At 45.2% G+C, this 27,707-nt stretch overlaps 2 protein-coding genes and 2 pseudogenes across 2 annotated transcripts; 2 read left to right on the top strand and 2 right to left on the bottom strand.

The window, feature by feature from the left end:
• Positions 1–1,266, bottom strand: LOC120700954 (annotated as a pseudogene).
• Positions 1,267–2,879: 1,613 nt separating this feature from the next.
• Positions 2,880–5,106, top strand: LOC120699336 (AB hydrolase superfamily protein YfhM-like). The gene is made up of 5 exons (XM_039983297.1): positions 2,880–3,020; positions 3,099–3,316; positions 3,919–4,080; positions 4,295–4,530; positions 4,662–5,106. The coding sequence occupies exons 1-5, from the start codon at positions 2,948–2,950 to the stop codon at positions 4,906–4,908; spliced, it is 936 nt and encodes a 311-aa protein (XP_039839231.1). The 5' UTR covers positions 2,880–2,947; the 3' UTR covers positions 4,909–5,106.
• LOC120699335 lies at positions 5,106–9,893 on the bottom strand (annotated as a pseudogene).
• A 5,903-nt stretch (positions 9,894–15,796) lies between these two features.
• On the top strand, positions 15,797–18,304 carry LOC120699334 (bifunctional epoxide hydrolase 2-like). The gene is made up of 5 exons (XM_039983295.1): positions 15,797–15,999; positions 16,149–16,366; positions 17,281–17,442; positions 17,523–17,758; positions 17,838–18,304. The coding sequence occupies exons 1-5, from the start codon at positions 15,909–15,911 to the stop codon at positions 18,091–18,093; spliced, it is 963 nt and encodes a 320-aa protein (XP_039839229.1). The 5' UTR covers positions 15,797–15,908; the 3' UTR covers positions 18,094–18,304.
• The last annotated feature ends 9,403 nt before the right edge of the window (positions 18,305–27,707 follow it).

Raw genomic sequence — 27,707 nt, 5'->3', positions numbered from 1 at the left:
TCAAAACCAAACGGGGCCAAGGTCAGCCGTTGATCGGATGTACTCCATATCGACCTGGTTTTTCGCCTTCTTCACCAGCTCAACAGCGTAGCTCAGTGGGTTCGTGCAAAGCTCCCCGGCAGTTGACATGGCGACTGGGGCGCACGAACGCATTTCCTTAGTAGCCGATGGGAATGCCGGCCGCGGTGGTGTTGCGGCCGCGCGCGTTGACGACCACTACCAGCAGCATCACCTCGTTGGGTTTTGGGGCCAGCGCCACCGTGCGGAACTTCCAAATCCAGCCCGCGATGGTGTCGAACTTTGTGGCACGCTTCTGAAGGTGCGGTGGGAACTTTGTGGCACGCTTCTGAAGGTGCGGTGGGAGCTGGGCTCGAATAGCAGCGATCTCTCGAGGCCCGAAGAAGAAGTAGTGGAGCCGGAGTGCTGAGTTATAACTCTACTAACGGAAGCATGACACTGTCAGTGTCACTGCCTGGCACCTCGTGCAACTTGTCGTGCCCCAGCGCCGACTGTTGCTGGTTGCGCCCACTCAGCTGCTCCCGTTTCCACACCAGTGGCACCGATGGAGTCTGCGCACCTCGCGCAAGCTCTGCCACGGCGCTCAAGAACTGCATCAGCCCCAGTGCATCAGCCATGGTGTGATTCACTCGGACCGCAAGGATGAATCCTCCACAGGTGAGTCGAGTCAGCTGCACACCAAGACATATAATGGCCAGATATAAGTTCCACTGAAGTTACATGCTGTGACAAATCGCGACGCCGATATTATGAATTTCACAAATCTATTCCACAGGTTCACTACTGTTGAAGGAAAAGATGAGCATTCAGAGGTTACCTGAAAGAGCAGAAGGGGAGTGTTGATGATGGCGGAAGATCAGGAGACGTCAAAGATTAGCTCCTCGATGCACGGGAAGGGCGGCAGTAGGGGATCACCAAAGTGCTCAAGGCCAACATCAGCGTCGGCCTCACCGGTGTAGTCGACAGCGAGCTTCCATCCATCGTGCTCTCGGAGCCCCGTCCAGCGAACGGGTAGTAGGGCACAAGGGCTTTGGCGAGAGCCTCCTGTATAACCCGCACGGGGTCCTTGCCGCCCCTGGACTCATCCCTCCGGTAGAAATGGAGGTTGGAGATTTGGAACCTCATACTGTCTTGCTCATCAAAAACCGAGAGCCGCTTCAGCTCACGAGGAGTTGGGGCCGCCGGTGCCACCAGCACTGCCGGTCGCTTGCGCACCGTGAACTTGGGCGGTGCCGAGGAGCATGCCATTCCTGCTGATGCTAATGGGAGATTGGGATGACCGATGATTGTGGTGCGTGTGTACGTGTTTACTAGTTTTTAGCTGCGGACGCTAGGTTGTTATATAGGAGTAATAACGAATTGATCAATTTGCAAGTGGAAATGTAGGAATAATAACGAATTGATCAATTTGCAAGTGGAAGTCAATTGGTAAACCATAATTGTTTTCATAAATTGGAGAAGTCTAGAAAACGCAAGTGTCGCATTCAATACTAGCTAGCTAGGCACATCTCTCAATGCAAGTTAATGTGATATCGCAAACCCTAATTAGTCTTTTTGTGCAAAATAGGTGGGGAACATATCATATGCAAACTAATACCTTCGTGCAAACCGTGCAAACTTCAATTCGGGCGACCGGATCCACATCAAAGGGGCATAGGGGATTGAGTAATTTTACACTTAACCTCCTGCCCTAATCACACTTTTGCAAATTTCCCCTCCCACTCCCCCTGCGCACCCCCTTGCGCTCCCCTTGGATGTGGATCCGGTGGCTCAGATTAATTCAACCAAGCAGATCTTTAATTATTTTTTGAAACACAGTACAAACGTAGACGCTCATTAGCGCACACACACTCACCCCTATAAATACATGCATGCAGACTTACCCCTATGAGCATCTCTAAGAGACTGGACCGGCAGATCCTCGAGATTGATAAAATCACCACTAGCGTCTCGTTATCAATGGGCATTTCGCTTACCAGTCGAGGCCTGGAACTCGGGCTATGCTCAGTTCGCCTTATCCCTTAATTAGTTTCTAATAAGCAAACGTAACATCACTAGTTGCCCCATCCATTCTTGTCAGTTTCTTTGAACATCACATATTCGTCATTGGTACGTTAGTGTAATGCTTCCTGCGGTAGTTGACCTGTTGAAGTGTTGAGCTATTGAAATTTTGAGCATCAACTTTTTATTGAGAATGTGAAATGAGTAAATTTGTCTAAAAATGTTTAATCTGTGTTGTATTATACCATGTCAAACTTCAAATGAAAATGACTATTTTGTTGCACAGAAGATTGTTCTGACTTATCAGAATTTATGCCGGCACATTTGGTAAACATCAAGATTGAACAACTGAAAAATTAAATGAGTAAATTTGTCAGGCCTGTAGCCTAGCGGATACAAGAGCCTCAGTAGCACATGACGTCCTGGGTTCAACTCCCCATCGGAGCGAATATTCTGGGATTTAACGACAGTGTGCATTTAATGGTAGGCGACGTTCCCGTCGACAACGAAGCACCTGTAGTGACTTTGTCAATCTCGAGGATTTGCCAGCTCGGTCTTCGAAGATGCTCATAAGAGTAGGATTTGTGTACGGGTGTTTATAGGGATGTGAGTGTGCGTGCGTTGTGAGTGTCTGAGTTGTACTGTGTAATTAAAAAAAATTGTCACATAAAGTATAAGGAGCACGACTATCATCTTTTGTCCAATACTAGTATTTTTTTTCCTTCAATCGGACGGCTCACCTACCGGAATGACGCATAGATTATTTTAGTTAAACAGGTGCAATATTGTACAGAATAAAGTATATCTAGCATACTACCGAACCACCTACCCGTAGTTGACTTTCATTAAATTACTAAAGATGCTTCCACTATTTTCCTCGTCAAGTAACTAATCTACACAAACCAAGGCAGCACATCGGAAAAGAAAGATGAATCAGGAGATAGAACACTCCTACTTGCCCATCAGAGGGCTCAAGCTGCATATAGCTCATCTTGGAAAAGGTTTTACACTCTCACTAAATTCAGTAGGCATCTAATCCACAGCAGCCGTTGTTTACCTTTTTTTCTGTTCTTCTGCAGGTGAAGTTGGGACCTTGCTCTTTATTCATGGCTTCCCTGAGGTATGGTACTCCTGGAGGCACCAAATGGTTGCAGCAGCGGCAGCTGGGTTCCGTGCAATTGCTCCTGATCTCCCCGGCTATGGCCTCTCAAATCCACCTTCTGACTTAGCACAAGCATCATGGGAGGGCTTGATCAAAGATCTCCTATCGATTCTTGATTCTCTGGCCATTTCTAAGGTGCGTTTATACTACAAAGTTTTCTGTCATGACTGCATTAGAAGTTTCGAACCATATAAATTTTTGCAGACTAAGTTGTCAATTCTTATATATCTTGACGATTTTGACAAAGATGATGAACAATATCCTCTTCAAACTTGTAAACTGAACTTCCTGTACATCTTGATGATTTTGACAAAAAAATGATACACCATCTTCTCCTAAAGACAGTACAGGGTTAGGTCCACTTCTTAAAAGATAATAAGTAGATTTGTGCCAAATGAATATAGTTTGGTGTGTTAGAAGTAACCTATTAACTTAGGAATGCAATACAGTGATTAGATACTTAAAAAAAAAGAGAATTGCTTCAATAAGGCAAGAAAAATGAATAAGCTCAAAGCTAATTGCAGATACCTTAATACTATATTCATACTTTTAATTAACAGTAAGGGTAAAGTTATTCCTATGATCCTATCTGATAATTCGATAGATATGATGATGTTTATTACTGAACCGTTAATGTATATAGTTGATTGAGCAGTTTGTAATTGTGTCCTAAGTCTTGATTCTTCAACACAAGCTAGTCACTCTGTTCTGACAATGATGCAATATTTGATTGAAAGGTATTCCTTGTTGCAAAGGATTTTGGTGCCAAGCCAGCATTTGATCTTGCTCTCTGCCACCCAGACCGTGTATGTGGAGTTGTGACCTTTGGAGTGCCTCCTCTCGTGGAAAGCCTCAGTCTTAGTGGACTTCCTGAGGGATTCTACAAATACAGATGGAGGGTAAATAACTGATCCGCTTTCTTTCGTAGTGCTCTATTTTTGCTAGTAAATGGCACAATTAGTAGATGCTCCTGAGACTTCCATAGCATCGGCACGACACGCTAACATCTGATACTACGTTATGGTCAAGTCCTTTGATGAAGCCGTTGTATTCCTAGGCTTCTTTGTATCTAAAATCTGAAACATTTATTATGTGGCTGTTTTACCTAATTAGGAGCCTGGAAGAGCAGAGTCTGATTTTGGCCGGTTTGATGTGAGGAGGATCATGCGCACAATCTACATCCTCTTCTCGAGGAGTGAAATTCCTGTTGCCAAGCTAGGACAAGAGATTATGGACCTTGTAGATGACTCAACACCGATGCCTTATTGGTTCGGGGAAGAAGACCTCTCTGCTTACACTAACCTGTATGAAAAATCAGGTTTCATCACGGCCTTACAAATTCCGTACAGGTGAGAAGTATATAGTTGGAAGCATGCCAAACATATATGTCTATTATATCATTATTTAGGATTCTATTGAGATGTCAAATTTCTATAAAACTAAGGATGTCATTAACAAGCATCTTTTTATATCTTAATAGGACCAAACCTGCAAAAGCTGAATATGCTAAGCCAAGGTTTGAAATGCCAATGTTTGTAATAATGGGTCAGAAGGACTACATCCTCAAATTTCCAGCACTAAAGGACTACATTTCAAGTGAAAAGCTGAAAGAAATAGCCCCAGACCATGAGATTACTTACATTCCAGAAGGATCCCATTTTGTTCAAGAGCAATTTCCTGAACTTGTCAATCAGCTTATGATAGACTTCCTCTGTAAGCATGCATGAGTTGGCAGCAAGGGCGTGGCCAATCCAAATAAAGTTACAGTCTGAATGGAAAAGGAACAGCTATCAGGCCACAATAATATAGTGTCAATAATTCCATATAATATCAACAAAAAAGGGGTCATTATCTGTATGCTCCGAGGGTGGTACGTAAACTTTGTACCATTATTCAGAAGTAAATTTATCCATCTTTCAATAGAAGATTATCCTTTGTGTTATTTCAATAAATTTGGAGAACAACCACTGGGACGACCTGAAAGATGTTTCCGTGGATTTTCTATTTTCTCTCCTTGACAATTCGCCTTTTCATATTTTTTTCCTTTTCTGATAAATGATCCGTACTCTGTTTAAGATAAGATTGGGGTCTGGGTCTGCCGACATGGAAGGTCTCATATGTGAATGTGATACTTGATATGTCATAGAAACTCGATCTGTATGTGATATTCCTCACTGTATATGGTTTTGTAACCTTAAAAACATATGGTTCAGAAAATCATCTCTGATGACAGTTCTGACTTCTGAGCCAACAGTGATTTCTTCAGTATGTAAATCCACCCATGTAGGCCGGCTCTAGTTAACTGTGAACTTTGATATTGTCATCTGGCTTTTCAGAAAGATATTGTCATCTGGAGAGAGAAAATATAAATCTCAAGTCTAGGTGTCCCACCACGTTCGTCCTCTCCTTGATCTTGTTCTGGGCCACTACCAATTCAAATATAAATGCATGTCTACTTCAAACAAGATGAAAAAAACTTACAATAGTGAACAAGAATTATGTCCATGTAACACAATATCACTTTGAGGCCTCAAGTCACCGGTACCGTGATGAAAATTCTTGCCAACCAAATATTACTACGAGCGGCCAGCACATGAGTAACATTACCTTAGAGATACTAGATCTTAATACTGGCAGTATTCCTGGTCTGATACATAGCACTAACAAAAGTACAGCAAATTTTTCAGTTATTGAGGGAGAATGGAGGATTCCTATTGAAAGAATAACCACAATGACTGCAAGAGAGGTTTTGGCAGCAACCGGAGTAATCATGATGTAAACAGCTATTGCAAAGGCTATGGCCAAGGATCCTACTGCATTCAGAGATAGCCATATGGATATATTGTAGTGCATGTAGCGCATCGGCAACTCAACTGTGGGTGTTCCAGCAAACACAAGGCTTAGGACAGCTAACGAGGAGCAGAAAAATGCTAATGTGTTCGCCATCATGAATCCTTGAAATTGTTTTACTCGAGCTAGAGTTGGTGTTCCTCCATTAGTGTGGTCATCAGCTATATAACCCCCAGGCAATGCAAATGTAGCACCAAATGCCATCGTAGTAATTAATACTAACCCAACGCTAAGGAATTGCGTTGAGTTTGATAATATCGCAGACCCTTTTTCCTCATCCTCTTCTTCAGATTGGAGTCTGAATTGATCCATGCCAGCATCCCGTCGAAAAATACCACGAGCAGCATTGGCAGCTATTAGTGTTTCCTGTATCAAAATTCGTGAATTCTGCAGATAGGAGATACAGATATTAGTTTCCTTGAATATTTCTCAAACTTTAGAAAACATGTGAGAAATATTGGTTACCAGGAGACAGTATAGTCCTGTGGGAATAGTGTTAACAGAAAGTTCTAGCGGAGTATGCTTCTTTTTGTTTGGTAGATTCAAGTCTACCTGCTTGTTGACAAACAGGCAAGCAAAAATCCACCAATCCCCAACCTCTACAGCTAGGTGTAGAGCAGTGTTCCCTTCAATATCTTGCTTGTTCAAAATTGTTGACAATGCCGGCGTTTGGCACGCATATGCAACTATATTGTATCTCTTCTTCTTGGCGGCAACATGAACAAACGTTCTTCCATCTGAGTCACGCAACCCGGCACATCCAGGGAACATTGTGACCAAAACGATGACTGCTGAAAGTCTACCTGCAGACGCTGCAATATGTATAGGGAACGACCCATTTCTGTCCGGTTGAAAGGCTGAATTTTCATCTGCTTCCAGTAGTTGTCTGGTAAGTTCCAATGGTGGTTCTGTTATGTTCAAAAGGGTTGCAATAGCTTTTCCCTTTTTAACTGGCACAGCATAGAGGGGAAGCGTACCGTGTTTCTCACTTTCTAATGACAAAGCAAAGTGTAGCGGCGTGTTTCCATGTTCATCTTCCTGTTTAGTGAGTCGATTGTTCCATTCCAAAAGCAATTCTGTCATCTCTGAAAGGTGGCCCACAATAGTCTTATTAGGATTATTTATATACACATAAAGTAGCAAAGCGATAAGGATTCCTCTCAACCTTTCAAAAAAAAAAGATAAGGATTCCTCTCCCAGTCTCCCCTATATCTACGGGGTATATATCTTAATTACAGAACTGATCTAGGGACTACAGGTTTAATTTGTCATTCTGCATCTCAAATTTATTTCTATATGGTTCAAAGTTGGAACTCGTTTCTTGATTAGCTCCATGATATATATCCAATTTTAATTTTTAAGAGCAATTCTTGTTCAAGTCACCATTTCAACAGTAGACTAGATCTACACAATACTTGAAACTGGAATTTGAAAACCCACAAAATTTGTTTACTTCAGGTCCTTGTTAGATCCACTACTGTAATAATAAGTTCCCTAGAGAAGTAAATTGCACCATAGGTCCTCAAACTTGTCCCGAAATTTTGGTTGGGTCCCTGAACTCTCAAATTCTGCATCTGAGTCCTAAACTTTGTTAAGTGTTTCATCTGAGTCCCAAACACGCCACACAAGCGTCTAAATCCGATGTGGCATGCCATATGGCGCCACGGTGTCAAATATTTGCAAAAATAGCCCTGCATATTTTTGTCTTCTCACATTTACTCCTTTCTCCCTCCCTATCCAACTACATTTAAAAGTTCATAATGGGATAGATCACACCACACTACATTCCAGCCGTAGATGCGCAGCTGCATTGCACAACTGAAACCAGTTTGGAGAAGATGCATCTAATTTGGTTGTCAAACCACATCTAACGGAACTGACATTAAAGTTTACTAATGTTGTGTATGTGTACCTTTGCTTTGGAGAACCGCGGCATGCAAGGCATTTTGACCAGCCGGTCCAGAGTAGGACAGCTGGCTGTCCCTCTCGTGCAGGTCCCGGGCGATGGCATACCGGCGTAGCGCGACTGCCAGGTACAGCGGCGAGGCGCCGGCGCTGGCGCTGCCGTCCGGGACACGGGCCAGGAACGGGTCCGCCGCCATCAGCACGTCCACCAGCCGCATGTCGCCGGCGCGGATGGCCTCGTGCAGGGCCGTCTCCCCAGCCTCGTTCTGCACCCTCAGGAGCGCCGCGCCGCCCTCTCTTCTCCGGCGAGGCGGACGAGGAGGGCGAGCATCTCGACGTTGCCCGCCCTGGCGGCGCGGTGCAAGGGCGTGTCCCGCCCCTTGTTGCGCGCCTCCAGGAGGTGCCTGGCCTTGCCGTATATCACCTCGGCGCTCCTCAGGTACCCGCCGCCGTCTCCGGCGGCTGCGACCACGTGGAGCGCGGAGTCCCCGTCCGAGGTGACGCCCTGCAGGAGCAGCGACGACGGTGCTCGAGCTTGAGAGCTCGCCGCCGCGGTGGCCCCCTGGTCGGTTTCGACGATGACGACGACGGATGATGTGTCCTGTTCCTCGCTGTCGAGAAGGCTCGTCAGCTTGGTGTCGCAGCCATGGCATGCCGCCATGAGAAGCTCGGGGTTCATGGTTGCAGGTGCAGCAGTGAACTCAACCTCCACGGCAGTCTGCTGGTTGCTGGAAGCCGCCATGTCGCCAAAGGCGTGTGTGCCGGTGGACCGACCCTGTATATATACATCACTTGGGTTGCAGCTAACAGCCAATCAGGTTAATTACTCCATGTTCAAGTAAGGAATATATGCACGGACAGTAGGATTTACGACTGATGGGAACAATCATGCCTTGGTCGGATTGCATCAAGAGAAAGCAATACCTTGTTTGCATCAGGCAGCACGCAATCAATGGGTAACAATCAAACAAACTATTGTATATAGAAGCAAAGGCACCAGCGAGCACTACTTTTAAATTTCGAGGATGGTGATGCACGTGATTTGTGAAGCCCATAAAGAGCTTGCTCAGTCAAATTTTGGTTCTTCGCAAATCAGATTTATTTCTTCACAAGGGCAAGGCACAAATCTTGATCACTATTCAATGTTTTTTCATATCACTCTACGCGATCAACGTGACAACGCCATTTCACTTCAAGGTAAACGGTGCCTTGTGCAAAAGCAGAGGCAAAATTGTACATTTGGAAAAATAGGAGGAAAAGCACCATTTCACTTTAAAGTAGGAGCAAGAACTCAAAAATCCTAAACGTTTTGTTGGTACGATCCTTCCTCAATGAGGAGGGTGAATTGGCCTGATAATCTTTTTATTAAAAAAAGAGAGTGGCATAAGCTTACAAATATTATTTAGCCCTTGTTGGGATCTTTCTTGATGAACTGAGGTAGCTGCAGTTCATTGAACTATGGATAAGAATGAACTGAGGAGATATTCTTGGGTATAGAAATCCATTCTCCATGTTAGAGGCCTTGTCCTCCTATTCATAGGTTGGGAGGGTGAGGTAGTGACGTCTCTCTTCAACTCTAATGGATGACTATTTGTCAATCCTTGAATATTTGTTGGGCATAGATCTTCTTATAAGCATGCCCATTCAATCTTCTTTGGGCTCGTTACAACTATCGATTTGCTAAAGCTATCACTACTAAAAAGTAATTAACTGAGGTGGGCAAAAACACTTAATCGAGCCATTTTTTGCAACCGTCTCGGATGTAAAATCACTGTAAATGGCCTATTTTTTGAGGCGATTTGTTGCCCGTCTCGGTTAATAAAATAATTTTTTTAAAAGAAGGTCCGTTGAGCCCATCACAAGCCTGGCGAGCCCATCGGCCTTGCACGCGTTCGTGCCCTTGCCTCGCCCGTGGCGCCGCCGGATCCGTTGGCCTCAACCGCGCCCGCTCCGCCCCCGAGCCCGCCGCCACGGATCCGCCGGCCTTTCCGCGCCCGCCGCCGGATCGACCAGCCTAGCCGCCGCTACCTCCACCTCCGGATGGTGCCGGGGCGAGGAGGAGAGAGGAGGGCGCCGCGCTCGCATGCCACCGGCATCGCCCCACTGTCGGCGTCAATATGGAGGCCGTCAGCCTCACCTCGTCCATGCCGGATCCGGGGACGTCGACGCCACGCTTGGCCCCGCCGGCCGGACCTGCCGCCGTGCTTGCCCCTGCTAGATCCAGTGAGCGAGGCCGCGCCCGCTGTGTCCGTCGCCGACCGCCAAAGCCGCTGCCGCTCCCCGCGCCGCCAGGAAGGGAGGCCGGGAAGGAGCTGCGCCGCTCTCCTCTGCTGCTGCTGCGGAGACGGAGGAGTGAAGAAGGAGCGGCGGCTCGGGGTGGTGCTGGGAGAAGGAGAGGAATGAGCAAGGTAACTAACTCATGTTTATATACTCCAAGCGACATATCTGGCCGAAATAGGCTATTTGGGCTCCGATATGAGCCAGTATTATCCGAGACGGACATTATAGCGTACCCGTCTCAGTTAATGTATAACTGAGATGAACATTTGAGATGAACATTTTAAGGCTCTCGCCTCTGTTAGTCGATTTTGCAAGACAGTTCTTTTAACTGCCTCGATTAATAAAACATAACTACCTCAGTTAATTGCAGGCATTAATTGTGGGCTGGAATTGAACTCAAGACCTCTTGTCTCAAGCACAAGTTCCTTACCATCCGAGCTACACAACACATGTGATTCTACATGAGATGTCTAGTTTTTGTACTAAGTCGTAGAGATCCCTTTGATCCGGGTTGGTGGTACCATCCGGGACCAAAGAGTCCTGGTTGGTGGCTCCAACCGGGACAAAAGGCCCTTGCACTCCCGTGTGTCAGGCTAGCCGTTGGACCCGGGACAAAAATTTCTATTGGTTCCGGGTCCAACGGCAGCCGGAATAAATGTGGGGATCAAAGTCCTGTTACGTAGTAGTGGTTTAAAATTATACCCGTCTTCGAGAGTCTTTTTAAAAATCCCGGTTAAGTTTTTTTAGTAGTGTATTCACCTTCATGGCCATCACGCTACCCCAACAGTACTCCACGATCCGTTGGTCTTGAGTTACTCTTGGCTATGGAAGCTATCTTGTCTCGAGGCCTGGATGCATGTGATGGGTCTCATGCCCTTTAGGTTCTTAGCTCCCAAATATATTCGGACAGTTGTATGTACTGTAGCTCACTAATATATATTCATTCTTTCTTTCTTAAGAATTGACTGATTCCTCTCTACCGTTAACATCAACTATTGGGATCTATCCTTGCAAATTGTCCGAGGTTGGACACTATTAGGAAAGGTGAGATGAGAAAGTTGGCAACACTATCTTTTTTTTTTTGAATCGAGGCAACCCTATTCTTGTATATATTTCTATATGTGAGAGCGCGTAGGCTTCCCGCGCTCTCAGCAGGTCCACGTCGCTCCGAAAAAAGTTCACCGTCCGATTGAATTTGTTTGATGATCTTATCACTCCGCGTTTGCAGTGCTGCGCTGCTTCGGTTGGTGATCTTATCACTCCGCGTTTGCAGTGCTGCGCTGCTTCGGTCCTACGCGGTGCCCCCTTCACCACACCCAGCTTTTTGTCCACACGCGGAACCTGTCATCAACATTTCACATTGCCGCAGCACACGTGAGCGTGAGTTCACACAACTTTTTACAGCAACCGGTAAAAAAAAGGAGAGGCTCCGCCCCATCCTCCTCCCTCCTGCCTCGCCGCGCAGTGCCGCCCCCTCCCTTGCGCGTGCGACGGCCATGGCGGGGCGGGGCCGCAGGCGTGCAGGGCACCGAAGCGGCGGCGAGCGAACGAAAAGAAGGGGGTGGAAGGCGTGAGAAAAGGCTCAACGGCGGGGCGGCCGGGGCGATGCGGCACGCAGGCCGGGGAGCTCCGCGCTGCCGCGGCCTTGGGCGGGCGAGCACCGCCGTGGCCCGCAGGCAGGCGGCGGTGGCGAGGCCCGGCGGACGCGGTGGCGTGGCGTGGCCAAGCAGCCGGCGTGGCTGGGCCTCCCAGGCCATCCATGGCGCCCCTGCCTCCTAGCCATTCCGGCGCCGAGCGGGGCGCCAGTGGGGCAGCGGCAGCCGCGTCCCTAATGGTGGCGTACGCGTCCGGGCCCTAGGCGCACGGCGGCTGCGTCCCTCGCGGTGGGGCCATGGCGGTGCCCGCGTCCCTCGTGGCGGCGGCTCCTCCCTCCCCTTCCTCCTCCCTCTCCTTCCTCTTCTCCGCGAGGCGGCCCTCCCCGTGCTCATCCTTCTCCGGCGGCCCTCCCCACCGCCCGTGGCCGAGCTCGGCGGGCAGGCAGAGCTCCGCGGGCGTGGCAGGCAGAGCTCGGTGGGCACGGCCATGGCCACGGCGGGCGGTGCGGCGAGCGGCCGCCATGGCGAGGCGGGTCGTGGAGGCGCGGCGAGGCAGAGGCGCGCGGCGGCGGCGGGCTCCGGCGGCAGCGCGCTCAGGGCGTCGGGGGCGGGCGGTGGCGGCGGGGTGGAGGCCGAGGCGGTGACCAAGAAGGTGCGGGAGACCGTGGAGGACTGTGGCGGCGGGGTGCGGCCGAGCTGGCCGCCGGGACCGGCCAGCAGGCAGGGATCTCCTGTTGTCATCCCCGGGTGGTTCTCCGAGATCAGCCCCATGTGGCCTGGTGCGTCTCTGTTACCTGTGCTCGTTGCTGTGGCCTTGCTGCTTGTTCGGTGCCGCGCTGCTCCTATGCTCCGCTGAGTCCGTTTGGGTTCGCCATTCGTCTATCAGATTCCTCATGTCCTTACAAACCTGATTATCCTTTTGGCAAAGGAGACTAATTTTGTACTCTAAGGTAACTTAATTTGGGCACAAGAGATATTTTTTTTTGTTCTGCTGCTACTGAGATCGTATCTATGCATTTTTATTCTCTTGCTGCAAAACTCATGTCAGGCGCGTGGTTTAGCTGCTTTTCCTCAGGGATTCTCTTGTGTCCATGATAGGTGAGGCTTCGTCTTTGAAGGTGGAAAATGTGCTGTTCCAAGGGAAGTTGGACTATCAAAATGTCATTGTTTTCCAAGTAATTATTATTATTTTTTAACTTCAACTCAAGCTGCCTGCAATTGGTCCCCTTCCATTGCTCATAATGGGAGATTAATCTGTTTCTCTATTCTCTATTGTAGTCCTCTCCATTCGGCAAGAGGTGCTCGTGCTGGATAAAAAAATCCCCTCGCTGGCCCCGTGTGCCAAAGCACTGGTTGTGAGACGACCCACGTCGGACTGAGGACCCTTACATGGCCCAGGCAGGTAGTTCCTAGGGGTTACGTCTCCCAGTGTCAGGGCGGGGCCAGGGTTCGGGGATTTTCTCGGTCGGGGAAGCCGATGCTTCTTCTTAAGCTAATACCGGTGGGGCGGTCTTTCCCCACTCGGCCGAGTTTTTTTTTTTGGATAAAGTAATTCAGGTTACTGAGAGGTGTTAGAGTGCACATCAGAGTAATTCGACATATATCTAACAAGAGGGATGAGTGCCCATACCAATAGATGATTACCCACTTCCCCCTTTGCTCCATCAAAGATCCCAAGAAGGTAAATCCCATATGGACCCCTTTTGCTGTCATATCCGTGCAGTTTGCATAGATTTTAAGAATTGTTTGTAAAGAAATTGATACTGACCAGGTGAACTTAGGCATTCATGCTTTTCAAAAGATGCATGTATCAAGCTTCCAAAATTTATTGGAGGTAATCTCTATTTGTTTGATGACGCACAAGTGTTAGTTATTGGAGGAGGATATGGTGGTGTTTCACGACATTTCTCTGTGGAACAAATTGACTTTTTTTAAGTCTCTATCACATCAAAAAGAATCTTACTATTTTGGAGTATTAAATAAAATCTGTTTATAAATATTTTTTGACAGCTGAGTGCTAATTCGCGAGACGAATCTAATAAGCCTAATTAATCTATAATTCGCTACAGTGATGCTACAGTAACCATTCTTTAATTATGGATTAATATACCTCATTAGATTCGTCTCATAGTTTAGTCTTAGGGTTCTGCAATTAGTTTTATAATTAATCTTTATTTAATACTTTTAAATACTAACATTCTCTTTGATATGATATAGACTAAAGTTTAATCCCTCAAACCAAACAACCCGGGTCAAGTCATCCTAGCCGCCCCTGCCATCATCTGGCCATTGCATCTACTGCTACCTGCTGTTTACTGTCCCTGCCGTCCAAGTTGACCACGTGTGCTCCTTTTCACATTTCTGTTTCAATTGCTGTCAAAATTGACGCTAACTCTCTCCTTTTGCCATTGCATCATCTACAGCAATTAAACAGGGTATGAATTGCTTCCGCCGCCGGCTCTTTTATTCAAAGTTCGTACACTGGGTGTTTCACAGCTATCAGAAACACGAAACTCTGTGTTACAATGGCATCATTTGTCTGGAAAGTTACCTTTATTCTTAGCTTACCTGAATCTCATCCAACCATTAAGTCCAAAGCAATCAACACTCTCCTATTGCAGCTGGTACCTTCTTTTCTCTTAACAGTGGCACACTGCATCCAGGCTCTTTTAACCGTATTTGAGTACTACCTCATTGCTTTATTCCTCTACACTAAAAGACGCCTTTGACATCGTTTAAACTGCCGCCTACCACAGGTACTAAACTAACTACTTATTTGATGTAGATTGCAGCTTATACAAAGCTATGCTTCCTATGCTAATAGACGTTTACCATGTGACATCTAATTGTAGGCGTTTACCATGTGACATCTAATTGTAGGCGTTCAACGGCACACCATAACGGTCGTTCGACGGGCTTGCAGCTCATTATTAAGACATCTCCACCAAGGTTTAGCTGAAGTAGTGTTAGACCCACTTTTAGTTATTTCTATTGAACCGAACATTTGTAATATTTGTGCTTTGTAGTAGTACTTGTTATTTTAGCTGCCGTCATATCAGTGAACTGGCAAATTAGCTATCCTATTTCGATGTTTCCTTACTTTAGTTGAACACCCGTATGTTTTAATTCATAATGCAAATAATCTGCTATTAAATGTTCCTATCTCTCAATTGCACATTCATATTGCTCAAACACTTAACATCTTTTATTACTATTTAATACACAAATCAAACCAAATGATACAATTAAAGCAAGATCACAAAGTGAAACATCTTTCACGTGCCCGCGCGCTATCGCGCGCGCTGTACACTAGTTTATAAGCATGGAGGGAGAAATGGTGGCTCACTGGCTCCTAATGTAACAACAAACTTGTGTCCTTGAATTGTTATTGGGCCTAGGTTCTCTTGCAAACTGGCCCATTCCGTCATGTGGGCTGATGGTTAATTGTCAATTCATGTGGCATTTTCCGTTACATCGTAGATACTTAAATAGCTTCGTTTGTCATAGTTCTGTTTGTATTGTGTGTGGCAGCTATTAGTGAGTTAGAGTGATCGGTTTGGTTCTAAAATTTGCCTTGCCCAAGTTTTGGCATCTATAAATTTTGACACTCATTTAATTAGAATAAAAAAGAGTAGCCCACCTCACAAAGTACTTGCCAAGATTTTGGCAAAAACAATTTTGCCAATATTTTGGCCTTCTCTAGTTTTGCCAAAGACAAATTTTGGAATCAAACCAATTAGACTTTTCATATTATAAGGTGATTTTTCACCTCTTGATATGGATTGAAACTTGTGTGTAGAGGCAGGATAAAAGAACATGACGGGTCTCCTCGCATATTTTGTATTTTCCAATTCACATATTTTGTATTTTTCAATTTTTTTTGTTTCCCATAGTAAATTTTTTTTTTGACAAATCACAATGATTAGAGAAATGACGGAATAAAACAGGACATGGAATCCTGCCGCTCATAAGCCTTACATGTAGGCCCCGCATCCTTACTGTCCACAATCCACTCAGCGAAGTCGCAACCCCCGAAGATCAAAGCTCTCAAATCTCGACTCTGCTGTTGCAATCGCTTCCAAAGAACCAAAGCAGAGATGGCCATGATCAGGGATCAGCAGGTTGAGCTTGAGCACAGCCATCTGCCCATCCGAGGTCTCAACCTCCACGTAGCCCAAGCAGGCAAAGGTTTCTGTTGCTCGCCGGCGAGCTCCAGATTTGCCCCCCCCCCCCCCCCACACACACACACACACACATTTTTTTGTTTTTTTTTCTGAAACAGCGCTCAAGCTTAAAGCAAGCCGACGACTCTGACTCTGATGTCGCTTTTGTTGCAGGGGAGCTGGGGACGGTGCTGTTCCTGCACGGTTTCCCGGAGATTTGGTACTCGTGGCGCCATCAGATGCTGGCCGTGGCCGCCGCCGGCTACCGCGCCGTCGCGCTGGACTGGCGTGGGTACGGGCTCTCGGACCAGCCGCCGGAGCCGGAGGCGGCGTCGTACGACGACCTGGTGGAGGATCTCCTCGCCATCCTGGATGCTCTTTCTATTCCCAAGGTAGCGCTGCCGATTTTTGGGAGTCACTGTTTGGATTGCATTGTCTGGTCTTGGTTGGGGAAAAATTTTCTTGGTAGATATTGGTTCAGTGAGGTGGGTAGTGGGTACGGTTAGCTCCGCAGATACTACATAAGTAAAGTAACACCACACCAAGTCGTCAAAAGTCAGGACTTGATGGGTACAACCGTGGAAGAATGTTCTGACTTCTGTCAGGGCTACTTTTTTTTTCAAGGATTTGAAATCGATTTCTCAAGCCTTGGATGATTTGTAAGAAAAATTCAGAAATTTGTAATGTGGATAAAGTAGGGCTTTATGGAAAATTTGTGTTAAATTTCTGCAATTCCAAGGATATGTTTACCATAGGAAAGTGACAGAATGAAGAATTCCTTCACAACCATGGGTTGGGCTATGTGACGATAGGAATCATTTGGGCAAACATACTTCAATTGTAGTTTTAGATGTGGAGAAAAAAAACAAAGGGGAAACAATTTTCAGTCCAACTTCTTTGCAGTTTTATACAAAACTTCTCCCAAATAAGGTGGACAGTTGAGCAACTCAATTTGAATCCTGTGTATTTTTAGAAAAAAAAACATTCTTATCAGTTTTATTCTACAGAGTTGCTTATTTTTATTATCTTCCATGTCTTTGTTATGTCCGTAGTTTGGTTGCATCAATTTGTCATACTGGTGTTTATACAGGGATGTAGGCACCAGCAGGAATCAGACTTGTGCTCCTGGTCAATTTGATCACCACAACACCTATATATACAGAAATTAAAATGTATTATTATTTTCTCATTCTAACCAAAAAGATCGTAAGTATATTATCAGCTTCCTTGTAAACTATTTCTATGCTTCTAGTTTGTGCCATGTGATGTTTTCCTCAGAGAAAAAAAAATCTTTACCTTGTGACAGGCTTTCCTTGTAGCGAAGGATTTCGGAGCCAGGCCAGCCTATTATTTTGCTCTTCATCACCCTAGCCGCACATGTGGTGTTATGTGTTTGGGGATCCCCTTTCTTCACGGTAGCTCATCCTTCACCAACTTGCCAGAAGGCTTCTACATTTTGCGCTGGCGGGTTATTCTCTGATCTGAAATATATATATAAATCCATGGCCAAATTGAGCATAGAGTGATAGGGGAAGCTTATATTTGTAGGAACAAGGAAGAGCGGAGTCTGACTTTGGCCGGTATGATGTCAAGAGAGTTGTGCGAACCATCTACATTCTCTTTTCTAGGAGCGAGATCCCAATAGCAAAACAAGATCAAGAGATTATGGACCTTGCAGACTTGTCAACACCTCTTCCTGAGTGGTTCACTGAGGATGATCTCGCTGTATATGCTTCACTCTATGAGAAATCTGGTTTCCGATATCCACTGGAGATGCCATATAGGTAACTGTAGCAAATTGGCACTCACTAACATTGGTTTCATGGTTCTTGACAGAATCTATGTGTATGCTTCATATGGTAGGTCTCTCCATAAGGCGAATGCAATTGAAGATCCAAAATTCCAAGTCCCAGTGTTTGTTGTCATGGGGGAGAAGGATTATGTCTACAAATTCCCTGGGATCGAGTCTGTTTTGAAAGACGGCATAATGGAGAAATTCGTACCAGACCTGAAGATCGCCTACATCCCTGAAGGAAGCCATTTTGTTCAGGAGCAGTTCCCAGACAAGGTGAATGATCTCCTGGTTAGGTTCTTGAAAGACCATCCCGTGTCTACATAGATGCTCTATTAGTGCCGATGTTCAACCTCATAACTAGCAGACACGATGGGCAAAACTGCGATGTCAACTATGCCTGTAAAGGAATAATTGTGACGACTGAAGCTTTCTGTACGCATACGCAACAACTGTACTTTGAACTGTGCTGTATCTAGTTTTTGTACAGCTAGTTTACCATGAATAAATGATATAATATTTTCGCCATTCAGAATGCTGTCTTTCTGGATTCTGATTCTTCAGTTGTCCACTTCTGTTGAAAGTCTCTACTTCCCTCGTACTGTTGTGTATGGTGGCACACGCATATGGTGAGGACCAATTATATAGCTTTGCAGTTTACATTCTCTCGGTGATATCTTCCTTTGGTGATTCCCTGTTCCCTGTGAGTGCATGGCCTATGCTGACGCGGCACCCGTGTGCCATGGGCTACTTTTCTTGGCGTAGCCGAAGGCTTGCCAAAATGGTATAGCCTAGTGCGATGAGTGCAGTGACCAGTGAGCACAACCTCAGTTAACCCAAGGAGTGACAGGGCACGCAAGTGCAAGTTAAACCTCTGCTATAAGGTTGCGAAACAGAGGAGCGTAGTGATACATGGGAGACACGTTGCGCATGATTGCATTTATGAATTTTTTTTGTCACGTCCTATTCCTTCTAAAATTACATGTACGATTATATTTCTTAGAACTAACGATTTATTGATGCTTTAGAGAGATCCAGCCAAATTTTTTTGAATCTTGGACCGTACCTTATTAATAAATAAGTTTGAAATACAAGCATCATGTGCATAGGATGTCTTTGGAAAGTACTTTCACGACCTTAGAAAACATTCTAATTTCTAACAGATTATTATGAAACATACAAAAAAATAAAAAAACTGTAAAGATTAAAATTCTACTACTTTTTTAGAGAGATACAACAGTTTCACAATAGTAGCGAGAGTGCTCTTGCTTGCAAAAAAAATTAGAGCAACCTCAATAATCAAATTTCGGTTAGATGTTGGTGCCTTAATTTCATTTCGTTGCAGAAGCAAATATTAAGTTTCATTCACACCCTCAGCAGACGACAATTAAATGATGATTTAGTAGACGATCAGCCCCCTCCCCCCCCCACCCCCCCCACCAACACACACACATGTACAAAAAAAAAGAGGTATATCAATGCGTTCCTTCTTTGTTCAGTATCAATACGTTAGAATTACTGCTGGTGAAGGTCTAAATGAAGGCAGTGGCATATAGTATGGATGCTGCCATGCTGGCTTGGTCCTATGCACTAACGGCAACAAAAGGAAGCACTGGCTGCAATCGCTGAGCGATGCATCCAGGCAGGAGGAGCAAAGAGGTATGCACAAACAGCTTGCCTGCAGAAGCCAGGGTGCGCTTCCTGCCCGTACGGCCTCCACGGCGGGTTTCACCGCCATCAACAGCGCAGCAATTGCACAACCACGACCAGCAGGTAGGCGAGAGTTGGCCACCATTTGGTTCAAACCGTATCTTTACTTCCTGGAAAACAAAAAAGAATAGCCTAATGATTATGTAAAACTATGATGCATAGAAAATCTCTATATCAGGACGATTAAAGTTACCGATCAATCTTTTGATGAAGCTGCCAATTGTACTTTTACACTTGATAGAACTGATTTGGGTTCGTTCCTGATCTTTCGATGAAAGTTGGGGATAACTCGATTTGAAGGAGAGACCAACGCGTTGTGATGCCCGACTACAATACCACAAGGGGCTGCGCCTTAGCGACAATTACACCGTCTCCGATTTGTGATGTTCTTTATGTGGCAAGAACAATCTTAAACCTGCAAGCAAATCGAAGAATAAGTAAGAATAAGTGGACAAGAAAAACAACAAATAGATCTTGCCCAAAGGATGAACCCAGTACATACAAGTTTCGGGTTAAAAAAACAAGCAAATCGGGTGGTCCAATCGACACGCGTTTACAAGGAAGTAGCGGTAGCTAAATTTGCATCTAAACAAAATGCACCCTTGTCATGGCAGATGGGGCATGTATTTATACACGGAGTTATACATGAAGCATGGGAGGATGTAAACCCTAACATAGAATAGCTAGCCCCTAGTGGCTTAACTTGATACAAGGCTGTTAGGCCAAGATTGGAGGTCCGAACATCTGTTTGTAGTTTCTGGGCAACTCTGAAGGACTATGATGGTATTTCTTGGTCCATCTGAAAGTAGACTTGAAGATCTTGCTAACAAGTGCTCATGTGCCTCTAACACCCTTCGGAGCAAAGAATTACTTCTCAAGGAAGTTGTCAGTTCCTGGAGGTCCGAACTTGCAATCTTATTCTTTTGTCCGATCTTTCTTTCCTCATGCCTTCTTCCACCTTTTTGTTGTCATTGTAGTCCACTCTTCACTCTAGTTCATGTTCCAAGTTCTTGATTGTAAGAAAATCATCACAAGGATTTAATAGCACCACATTCTAAGGATAACTTGTTTGGATAGCGAGGAATGACATTACCTAATAGTTAAGTTGTCGTGCGCGAGCTTATTGAGTCATTGGTCTTTGAATAGGCATGGTTGTATCGGTAGAAGGTACGTCCTCATCATCCTTCCCCTTTCTTGCATTTGAAAGGACCATTAGCTGTTGGGACTAACCCCAAAATCTGCAGGTAGCTTAAGTTTATACGCCTTATCATTAATCCTTTCCAACACTTTGGAAGCACCATTAGCTTTTGGTAGAAATTTGGATTTCTCAAATTAGGGAACCTATCCATTTCAAATGTAACAAAATTAGATCACAAGGTTAAAAATAAAATGTTTCTTTCCTTTGCAACAAGCAAGTTTGTACTTTGCATTCATATGTTCTATGTTCTTTTTAGGTGGATCCGATAGGGGGTTTATTCAAGGGAAAACTAATATCGCTCATATGGGCTTATTTACAAGTGGAGGAGCTCTTGAAATCAAGCTATGAGGATAATGATATAGACATCCCCACTAAATATGGAAAGAATTACCTTGAAGAATGTGTCAACAGTACGGATCAGTCTTATAAACAAGATATATCATACTGGATGGTCCAGAACCTTTGACTAATCCGGATCATTTCTTGACAGCACCAACACAACAACAACAAGAGGAGGCACCACTAGAGCAGAGTATATCGGCTCTGCCATCTCCACACCTCGCTAGCACCACCACCACGAGAGCCATCTCCATAGGCCTCGCTATTACCGCCAGCTCGAACATCACCACAACCACGAGAGACATCACGACAGGCCCTGCTATCACCGTCAGCTCGAACATCACCACCACCACCACAAGATCCATCACTACATGCCCCGCTATCACCACCACCTTGAGAGCCATTACCACATGCCCTGTTATCACCACCACCACCACCACCACCACCACCACCACCACCACCACGAGAGGCATCACCACAGGCTACGGCTACGGTTGCCCGATCATGAGAGCATACTCCACTAGCTTCGCCACCAGCCCCAGCTTCACCAGCACCACAAAGAACAACAGCTGCCTCGAGTGTTATGGGCTTACCAGAACTAGAAGGAAGGGCTAGATATTTTGGATACTTGGCACATTGAAAAAAAGAAATCTGCTAAAAAGGCTAAGTCAAAGGATAATTCAAATTCTAGTGCCAGTAGATGACCGGGCTTTTCTTTTGCCCTCACTAACACGGAGTGAAAAAATGGAAGTTGGGGTTGATCAAATTCCAGATTTATGCAATTGTCCTATAGAGTTTGAGTAGGTAAAGACATTCTACCGAACTGGGCAATCGTGGGGTTCCAAGTTACATGTAGAGGATACATAGTTGGTAGAAGAGAGCATGTAGACTTGGGCTCACAACCATATATACTCCGTACGATCCGGAGGTAGGAATGACATCCATGATATCATGTTCGATTTTCAGGACATCGAAAACATGCTCCGTATCAATGAACTGGGCATTGAAATGGTTAGACTCTAGTGCATGTAAATGCCTCATCAATACTACTATCTTATATATTATGGCTAAGGATGAAAGTGGGTACCCAACGGTGTTTTATGGGTCAACTAAATAGTTACTATGACATGCCATCCTAGTTCATTTCTTCTCCTAAATTAATTATGCATATACCATCTTAGTTCATTTTATCAAAGTTTTGGCTCGACCCAATGACCCAAAATAAATATAACTTGCATCCCTAATTATGGCCTATACATATGCATAAATATTTAATTGTCATACATTATATTCTATAGGTTGCAAACAAGAGATGCCATTATTTTAAGGAGAAAGATCCGGTACCTTGACCTAGTAGCGATTTCCTTGCACACCGGGCCAAATTAGTGGAAAGAAAATGATGATACACTAAACCCCTATAAAACATGCAAGGAAAAACAAAATCAACACAACAAATCTTACAAAGAGACCATGAGGAGGGGTGTGGCCTACAGTACATATTGATTGTGATGCAACGATGGCATGACATGGATTCCATATTTGTTCCATACAATCAATAAGTCTAATTTCAATCATTTGATAAAATAAACAGATACTCTGATCTATGCCTAAAAATTGTATACAATAGTTTTGAAAGAATCACTGGATTGGTTTCATACTGCAGCCAAAGCATGGAAGAGCCCTTGTATTGGACTCCGATCCTTGGATTGGCCAAACAGTAGATACAAAGAATTCACAGCCATCCTAGGATTGTGAGTGGATTTCTTATCTTCTATATGTACATCATGCAAATTTCTCCACTAAAGTATACACATATAAACAAACATCACATTTCTTTCTATTTAAAATAGGGATTACCAGTACTATATTGCCAAAGGAGGAGCTCATCCCTATTGAAGCTCAATAGCGACCAATTTCTTACATTTCTTACACTCATATTGCTAATAAATCACCAAATTCCACATGTCCTTGTAGAAATTTATGAGTGCAGATTTTGGACTGAAAATGAAAGGCAATCATACCCTTTTCATCGAAGGAGCAAAGAAACGTCCAATCAAACATTGCCACGCAATCATTACATGGATTGGAGGGCCCACAAGTGACATAAACCGACTCATGTCATCAACTAGAGGCACATGGGCCCACACACCAGTGACCCAGCAAAAGAAGAAGGTGAACGGGGAAAGGTCACGGTCGGTCGATGGCCTGTTGACGCTCACTAACGATCATTTCCAGGCGTCAACTTGATCAGAAAATCATGAGAGTTTGCATTTCTTACACGCATCCTATTTCAATAAAGTCTCTAAACCACACTTTATCTTCTAGAAGATGCAAGTTGTGTTTTTGAGCTAATACGCAGGTTACAAGCACACTTTGGCCCGACATAAAATTACAGAAATTAATAGAGCACCGATTCAGGCTCAGATGGACCAAAAGTGATGCAAGAACCCAATTCAGACAAGACAAGACAGGCCAAAACCAACGTGGACTAGACAAGGAGGCCCAGGACAGCCTGCACGAAGAAGATGGGGGTGGTTGGCGCCACTGGCAGGCCGACCGACCTACAGGTCGGCCGACTTGGCCCGTGGGCCCCACCGCCTTAGCCAAGCCACGTGTTGTCTCCTAGTTGTAGAGTCTCACCCCGTGGCTCACTGTTGTAAATACAGGGGGGTACGAGATTAGCGCGCGCGCACACACACACACACACACACACACACACACACACACACACACCTCTCACACCTCTCCTCTCTTGCTCATCTTGCATAGTCTTTAGGCTTAGTGGAGTTTAGGAGAAGTCTAGGAGTCATCGAGTCGCCGGAGTTGCTTGAGAGTTCTAGTATGGGTTCATCTCTAGCTCTCTCTTGTAATATTCGGTCGTTTGTATTAGAATTAGATTATGGTTACCGATATCTACTCGAAGTATGTTCTGAGTTATCGGGTATATGCTTCTTATCATGGTTGTGTTATTATTCAATACTTGCATTGCATGATCGCCCTGTGCTGGAGATGGTTAGTCTTTTGTTCTTAGAGCTCTATCAACTGCTCCATTATTCGTATGATTGCTCTAGTGTGATGTCTGTCCATCCGGAGGGTGGGGGCTCCGCGCAGGATGCCAGAGTATCCCTTACTAGTGTAGACATGGTGTCTAGATCAGCTAAGAGTTGCTGGATGTCAACTATACCCACGGTTTGTAGAGGTAGCCGGTAGGTGGTGACAGCCCTGTCCGAGCCCGAATAACCCTCCACGTTCGGTATGGGGGGTAGGAGGTACATAAAGTCGCCAGGGTGTACGGGCTCCTCCCGTTGCTTCGATAGCGATCTCCCTGTTGTGTAGTTTAATCTCTGATGAGCTAACCAATGAGAAAGTGTAGATATAGCTAGCCTAGCACAGTTGACTCGAGCTCTAACTTCTGCCTTGCTCCCGGCCTAGAGCATCTTTTATTTATTTATCCAAGAGGGTAGGTTGCGTGTGTGTCACACTACCTCCTACCATGTTATTATCTTACCCCTGTTTATGCATGAGAATATTCAATCTAGATAAAGTTCATCAACTAGTCTATATCTTTTCACTCACCGCCTTTCCTACGAAAATATAAATGACACCCCGGTATACTCCAGGGTAAAATGCTACAGCGGTATTCCGTGCGCTTGCGGATTTATTCGTGGTTCATGAAATACTGCCACCGCAATTGGCGTCTGCAGGTGTCATCGTTGTTTCCCGGTGGTGACGTTGGTAGGCGTCAACAGACATTTTTGGCGCCATTGCTGGGGAAGGCACAGATTGAAGTATATAGAGAAAGTTATGAACAACATCGAAATTAGTATTCGCTTGCTAAACAGGCTAACTTGGCTTTGTTTTCTTGTCTTTGTTGATATGAAAATATGGTAGTGTATGACCAGTTTCGACCTGCCGCAAAACTTTCATTCCGATCCAGAGTCACTTTTGAGAAGAGTTCGACCTCGTATCGTACCTCCTCAAATATCACTCTCGGTGGCCGAACCAGTCATCCAATTGTCGTCAGCTCCTAGAGCTATGGCCTAGAAGACACTCCGTGATTACTTTTGCTCCGTCTGCTAACCAGGTCCCTACCGGGCCTGAGGTTAACACTGGAGGGGAAAATTTAGAGATCAAGATGGGTCTCATTACGATGGTGCATGCCAGCCCTTTCTGTCGCAAGGCCAATGAGGATCCCAGCGCTCATCTCTAGCAGTTCTTGGAGCTCTGCAGTACTTTTGTTATCAAGGGTGTATCGCAAGATGCAATCTGGCTCCGTCTGTTTCCGTTCTCTCTCTTGGGGAGAGCGAAGCAATGGTTTTATGCTAACAAGGCTACTGTGGACACTTGGGACAAATGTGCCAAGGCGTTCCTCGCGAAGTTCTCCCCGACGGGCAAAACCAATGCTCTTCGTGGTCAGATTTCGAACTTTCGGTAGGCATCAAATGAGTCAATTCCTGAGGCTTGGGAGAGACTTCAAGAGTACATTCTAGTGTGTCCACACCACGGAATGGACAATTGGCTCATTCTACAGAACTTCTACAACAGGTTGACACAGTCATCCCGTGATCATGTGGATGCCGTTGCGGGTGGAGCTTTCTTCTCGCTGACTATTGAAAGAGCTACATCATTGATCGAGAAGATGGTTTCCAACCAGGGTTGGAGTGATGATCGTCTCCAACCGCGCCAGTGAGGTATGCACTCCGTTAAGGAGGCCGACATGCTCGCTATGAAGATTGATCTCCTCCTCAAGAAATTTGAGGATTATTCCCTAGATAAGGCTTAATTGCAAACACTTCAAACCTTGGAAACTCGCATGACGTGCGAGGTCTGCGGGAATGTTGGACATTCGGGCGACGATTGCCCAGAAACCCAAGAGGAAGCTCTATTCCTCAATGGTAACAATCGTCCACAAGGAGGTCAGGGGTGGAATCAACCACGCCCATACTACCAAGGAGGTAATGGGAATTCAAATTCTTTCAATCCTAACTAGCCTACCTTGAGCGATCTTGTCTACGGCAAAGCGAAGATCAATGAGTCCCTTCAGAAGAAGTTGGCCGTTATAGACAAATCTATGAAGACCATCCATGCCAAGATGGACGGATTCTCCACTGCCATCAAGAACTAGCTTAGTTTCAACAAGATGATTGAGACTCAACTAGCTCAAGTGGCTGCCGCCATGCCCCCTGCTATGGAAAACATTAAGGCAATAACCACACAAGGAGGTAAAACTACTTAAGATCTGCCTTATCCTAACTATGTCAACAGGAAGAAGGCAAGCCCGGTGGTAGAAGAACCACCTCGGGAGGAGGAACCCGAGAAGGTTCAAGAAGGGAAGACGGCTTCACATGAATTTTATGATACTCAAGTATTGCCGTTCCCTATGAGGGCAAAGAAGCTGAGTACAGATGAGCAGTTCAGCCGCTTTGTTGAAATGATACAACAAGTGAACATCAACGTACCTTTGATTGATGCAATGAAGGTTCCGATCTATGCTCACTACATCAAGGACATAATCAACAACAAGCGATCGCTGCCAACTACTGAAGTAATCAAGCTCACTGAGGCATGCAGTGCAGCTATACTTCAACAATTGCCCGAAAAGAAGAAGGATACATGATTCCCAACTATTAGATGTTCGATAGGGGCACAGAACTTCGACAAAGCCTTATGTGATTTGGGGGCTAGTGTTAGTGTGATACCGAAGGCGGTTTTCGACCAACTTAACTACGCAGAGTTGACACCAACACCCATGCAGTTGCAATTGGCAGACTCCTCAGTACGGCACCCATAAGGAATCGCTGAGGATGTCCCAGTGAGAGTACGGGACTGTTTCATCCCAGTCGACTTTGTGGTACTTGATGTGGATAATCAGAAGGAGACTACTCTCATTTTAGGACAGCCATTCCTCAATACAGCAGATGCACATATTGATGTTGGGGCCGGAGAGATCTGACTTCATATCAATGGTAAAGAGGAGAAATTTGACTTCCGACCCAAAAAAGGAGCAATGCTTGATGATCCGAGTCAAATTTGGGCCAAATCCCCAGAAAATCAAAGAAGTCGAAGTCACATCCTCTCAGAAAGATAGTCTTATACCTTTTATGAAGACACTTATGAAGGAAGATCCAACGAGCTCAAGAAGGTCTAAGAAGAAAGGTAAATCAAAGGTTACTATGCCTGGGGATCCTGTTCCTGCGCCAACTACGCTGTCAAAGAAGAACAAGAAGAAATGGCGCAAGAAGAACAAGATGTCATCGACCGCTACTACTTCTGTAGGTACGGACAAAACAACCTCAACTTGATCAGGTATGGAGAAAGGTCTTGCTTTTTGGACCCTAAAGCAAGAGCTAGCTTGGGGGAGGTTCCCTCCCCTAAGTCAACTGTATCCCTTTACTTGCTTTCAATAAAATTTGATAAAAGCTTTCAAAAACAAAATAAAAATTTACTGCTTTATTTTCTTTTTTTTCATCATGCGCGGTAAGAATGTTTTAACTCTTTATGATAAGTTGAAAGGATGAGTTTTGCTTTGCACTATCATGTCTGTTGTGCCTAGTTTGAAAATAAGAGTTCTCTTGAGTTTAAATCTGTTGGTTATGCAAATACCTTGCCAATGAACCTGAAAGTTCCGTGGGTTGCATATGCTTGATCCAAGTCTAAGTTGTTGTGAGTATAGATATGGTAAATAGGGTTGTGC

The sequence above is a fragment of the Panicum virgatum genome, chromosome 3K, assembly GCF_016808335.1.
Source record: "Panicum virgatum strain AP13 chromosome 3K, P.virgatum_v5, whole genome shotgun sequence".
NCBI classification, from domain to species: Eukaryota; Viridiplantae; Streptophyta; class Magnoliopsida; order Poales; family Poaceae; genus Panicum; species Panicum virgatum.
Note: the sequence above shows the minus strand (reverse complement) of the source record. Positions and strands in the feature narration are given on the sequence as shown.